This window comes from Aplidium turbinatum, chromosome 9, assembly GCF_918807975.1.
Source record: "Aplidium turbinatum chromosome 9, kaAplTurb1.1, whole genome shotgun sequence".
Classification (NCBI taxonomy): domain Eukaryota; kingdom Metazoa; phylum Chordata; class Ascidiacea; order Aplousobranchia; family Polyclinidae; genus Aplidium; species Aplidium turbinatum.
In genome coordinates, this window is record NC_137480.1 from 9,920,086 (window position 1) to 9,924,959 (window position 4,874).

The 4,874-nt window shown below is 33.4% G+C and overlaps 1 protein-coding gene across 1 annotated transcript; it reads right to left on the reverse strand.

The window, feature by feature from the left end:
- Window positions 1-281: 281 nt before the first annotated feature.
- Window positions 282-2,354, reverse strand: LOC145777600 (uncharacterized). The gene is made up of 3 exons (XM_082589025.1): window positions 2,158-2,354; window positions 1,816-1,916; window positions 282-1,276 (listed from the first exon to the last, which is right to left on the reverse strand). The coding sequence occupies exons 1-3, from the start codon at window positions 2,295-2,297 to the stop codon at window positions 1,179-1,181; spliced, it is 339 nt and encodes a 112-aa protein (XP_082445151.1). The 5' UTR covers window positions 2,298-2,354; the 3' UTR covers window positions 282-1,178.
- Between the last annotated feature and the right edge of the window lie 2,520 nt (window positions 2,355-4,874).

Below are 4,874 nucleotides of genomic sequence, written 5' to 3' on the forward strand. Positions count from 1 at the left end.
TTTATCCTGTTGTCATTATCATCGCCGCTACTTAATCTATTTATTGTTTATTAATTCCTTGTCTGTTTGTAACAATGTTGCCATTGGGTTTCCTCGGCGATATCATGGTTGTAAATAGAGTTTTTTGAGATAAAACTCACTTTATGTTTTTGGTTTCCTCATCAGTATTTGAGATTGTTCTTGCCCTTCTCACAAAAATCACAGATATTCTGCCTTTTGAAACTTTGATGTAAAAATCCTTTTTGCTTGAATAATTAAATAACCCAAACTGGAGATTTCAATATCAATTTTTATTTCATTTTTCAATTAAATGCGAATATCGAAAAGAATATAAAAATAAAACAACAGTTTGATAAATCTTTGGACAACAATTAAATAATTTAAGAAATACGGTTCAAACGCTTGAAAGAAACTACGAGTACAGCTGAAAACCACAGATACCAAACAAAGCTCAAGCTTAAAATAAATAACAATCATGTGTGCGTACGGACAAAAACATGTAATGAAACTCACATAATGTATTTTAAAATTCCGTGCAGCTTACGTGTGTTCCAAGAAATACGTTTTCTTGTGCTCGTGCTTGTGCTATTCTACTAATCTACAGAAGGAACGTTTCGGTTCGTGGTCGCAGCTGTTACAGTTTACCATAATGATTCCCAACATTATGTGTAGTCGTGAACGTCGTAACAAAATTTATCAACTTTTGGGAGCATTTCCTAAACTTTTCTTTGGAAATTATTTCAAGTGACATTTGAGCCGTTGATTGGGTGCACTGCTAACTTAAACTATTATTTTCGGGGTTGCTATTGCACACAAAAAATCAACAAATTATCACGTGCAAACAAAATATCAGAAATGAAAATGTCCACGAACCGTTTGAAACAATTGAACAGACCCCGAAGGATTTGCTATGTCCAAGTTGGAAATCACTTATTTCATGATTAGTTTGTGCTAGTGTGCAAGTGAATTCTCGTACTCAGCAGCAAAATGATCTATTTTACATCACTTTAACGTCTGCAAACGTTGACATATTGTAAAAAAGGAGCATAATTTTACTGAGTTTGTCTACACTACCGGTACATTTGATCAGTGCGTACAGTGACAAGTTGCGCATTGAAGAATTACAGTTCCTTCCGGCAGAGTCGAACTTGGTAGTGATTAGATTTCTCCAGAGATTTTTACCAGCAGTAGCTGTCGCAAATCCGGCAATTCACATGAAAGTGCTTTCTGTGAGACTTTTTGAAAATTTTATGAATAAAATTCCCAGTTTGGAAATCTGAAAATAAAATTAACGATTGAAAATAAACAACGAAGTCATTCTTTAAAGCGATAGATTAAAGCAGATTACTTTGACTTCAAAAGAAGATTTTTTTCATTTCGCCTAAGGTCTGTTACAAATAAAACCAAGCTATACTTGGAAATATTAGTGCTTGGAAGCGCAAGCAATCGGTTCACGTGAGACTTACATGAAAATAGAACAACATTTGCATTTAATTTTAAGTACATTTTTGAATTTCTCATTTTTCACTCTAGAGAAATGCTATTTTATTTGGTTCAAAATAAATTACAAGAAAAGCCAAATAAGATTTTAAAATAATATTAAGCGACTTTTATGAAGCCAAAGTAATCTTTTATTTGTATCATTACGAGAGCGTTTTAAATTTTTAGATAATTATAGACCTACAGCTGCGTAAAGTAGCCTGCACTTTACAAAAAATATGATGCAGTTAAACATGCGCAATTTTTTTATTTTTTGTAAAAGGTCAAACAAAAAATAACCAAAGAAAATACCAGTAAATAGAATTATGGACTTACCATCATCAATGATGCTTCTTTTCAAAATTCTGGGATTGCAATATGACGATAGCTTGTCACACAAGTTCTTCACTCTTCCTCTACAGGCCTTCATACGTTTACTGCGAAAAAATCATTTGTTAATGCTACTGGCTAAATTTCGTCAATACTTGAATCATTTTGTTTAACGTAAAATTTGGAAAGCTACTTAATTTTCTTCTGTTATTTCTAATATTTTTTTTATAAAATAAGAATAAACTGGTTGAAAATCTTGATCTTGGTAAAAAGTAGCCCACTGCGCTCAATAGAACACAAATAGAGTTTTTAAAATTATCATAAATCATTGTTCGATAAAATACTTACAAAAATATTCTTGTTTTTGGGAAAGCTTCTGCAGTCAAGATCATAGACGATAAAATAATCACCAGCAGGATCGTAAAAGTTTTGTTCGTGCAGGTAAATTTCCTCGGAACACTTGAAATACCTCGAGTAAAATCCATCATTGAGTCGATATCGTAAGTTTTTTGTCGCAAAAATAAGGTTCAGTTCCTTACTTTGAGTGTATGGTTGAAGTGTGTTATTTTAGTGCTGCGACAAACGTTTTATATCAATTTTCTTTTTTCTTTTTTTAGAGGTTGTCTTCTCCCTGTGAAGAAAGCTAAACGCTATGTATATACTAAAATTAGAATAGCGATAGAATAGTCCATCTCTACACCGCAAAAATTAAAGTTACAGCGTAACGGATAGCTTGTATTTATAAGTAACATGAGAAATAATTGTTCTTTTTTAGCCGATACCTGTCATGATATGTATGACATAGTAGTTGCAATTTTTTCTTCCTTTTGATGTATCAGCAAGCAATAATCTACATAAAAAGGGTTAAGACTATTGTGTTTTCAGTAAAAAAATTTAAAATTGACTTCTTTGTACTACTTCAAATATGCATCCTTCGGGAAAAAAACAGTTTTTAAAAAATATATAAATTGTTTGCGTTTTTCTTTTCTCTTTTTAACGGGTGTTTAGACTTTGCTGTCAAAATATATCGAAAGTGACCATTTCCGCTGTAGGCCTAATTCTTAGCAGTTTATACGTGACAACAAATTTTGAATAGATGGGAATCTAACGACAAATTAATTATGTTTTGAAAATTGGCGGATATGGTCATTACTGTTCTTCCAGAAAAAGTGAAAAATATTTATTCTGTTACTTTTTCCACGTGTTCCACCTACACTACGTTTTAAAGCACCTGTAGTCATGTCATTTTTCTTTCAGTTTTTATTTACTATTAACTTTCTCTACACTTCTTATTTTGGCTAAGTAAAAGCTCTAAAATGCGTTTTAACAGCTTGTTGACAAGATTTGGAAACAAGAATTCTCGTAAGTTGCTTTAATGTTCAAATTAACATTCTACATGATGAAAAATTAATCAATATTACAAAAACGTGGTTGAACTACGCACGCAAGTACAAACCACATAACAGTGTATGTTACTGATCTGCTTGCGTAGTAGAACCAAAGGAAGCATAGATGGAAAACGTATCTTGACTTGTAGACTGCGCCGATGGCTCTTGTTTGCTCGATAGGACAGGGAGTGATTGTCGCAAGACGCGCAAGAACACCAAATTAGAAATTTTAGATATTCTTCAGCCCAATCCCACTCATTTATCTCTCCATTAATGATTTTATATTGAATAAACACAAAAATAAGAAACTCTAGTTACAGATTATTGGATTATTTTTAATGACCATTGCAGTCGTATTCTGGCATTAGAAAGCAATTTGTGACATTATCGATTGTATATATGCTTTCTCTTACCCTTTGAACATTAAAACCGACAATTTACTCTGTACCATCTCAGGTATTCCCAGATTCCGTTGTACTGTGATGGTATTGTAAAAGAGCAGCCGACTCTCATTTCATCACCCAAGGCTTGCAGACCTTATGCTCCTTTCAGTGAATGAAAGATCGTGCATTAGATGATGGTACGTTCTGAGGTGTGGTCCTTTACTGTAGACCACTCTCTCAAGAAGAAAATATATATTTATGCGACATTGCAACCTTGATCTACACTACAGTCACGCCAGTCTTGGTAGCGACATGACGATGAGACCGATGTCACGCTGTCGGCCTTATTACCAACCAATGGAGCTTGGTTTTAGTTTGCTTCTTTTCTACTTTTATTGTCAGATCAGTCATGGCCACCTGGAGATGCGGCCTGATTTGTCACATTTTGCAGATTTTGATTACAGCTACTGCTAGAGTTTAAGTGACATGTTCTGATATTTTTTTTACTTTTAGCTGACTCCTAATGATATAAAAGCTTTTTGTTGCTTTTGGGAAGCAGTAGCAAATGAGAAAAGTAAGTTGAAAAACGCTGAATCATACTGTTATTAAAAAATTAACCTTTTGCGGCCCAAGTAGATCGCTGGGATGCAAAATAAAATTATGTAATATGGTCCAACGTCACCCCCGGGATGATGTCTACATATTGTTGATCAACAAGGTCCAAGCATCTCCGTGGGGTATTTTTGAAAATTAAAAAATTTGGACTTCAACGTACCAAAATCGGAAAAAAAATTTGGACCTCAAAAGGTTAACAGTTTGACTAAAATCTTCGAAATCAAATTTTCTTTGTTTTTCAACATCTGAGGATATTAAAACCTATGTCATCTGGGGAAAGCAGTAAAGAAAGCGTAAAAATCTAATTTTTAGAAAATTTTATAACATTCGCCCAAATTTAACAAAATCTGGAAATTTCTGCAAAATGTGACAAATCAGGCCGTATCTTTAGGTAGCCATGGATCAGTTAATCGTAAAACTTCCTATCCAAGGCTTTGTCGGTCCGAGGATAAAGATTCAAAACCAAATCAAACTAATTATCTTGTTTTTCAGCTTTTCAGAGTGGACTTTGCACTGCTGACACAAATAAGTAACCTAGATCTTACACTTAGCCAATGGGAATGCGTTTAGAAGAGCATACATTTCAAAATGTAAAAAGAGGTTGGCTCTAGTGTGAGAAGCATATTACCACCTACTTTTTAAATAATTTATAAATTTACGATTGCAAAAGTTACAAACT

Bases quoted from the DNA above. Each gene is read 5' to 3' on its own strand.
- LOC145777600 (XM_082589025.1), bottom strand. From the start codon at position 2,297: ATGATGGATTTTACTCGAGGTATTTCAAGTGTTCCGAGGAAATTTACC. The intron at 1,917-2,157 runs GTAAGTATTTTA...ATTTTTTCGCAG, and splicing joins CCAAAAACAAGAATATTTTT to TAAACGTATGAAGGCCTGTA. The intron at 1,277-1,815 runs GTAAGTCCATAA...TTTTATTTTCAG, and splicing joins AAGAAGCATCATTGATGATG to ATTTCCAAACTGGGAATTTT.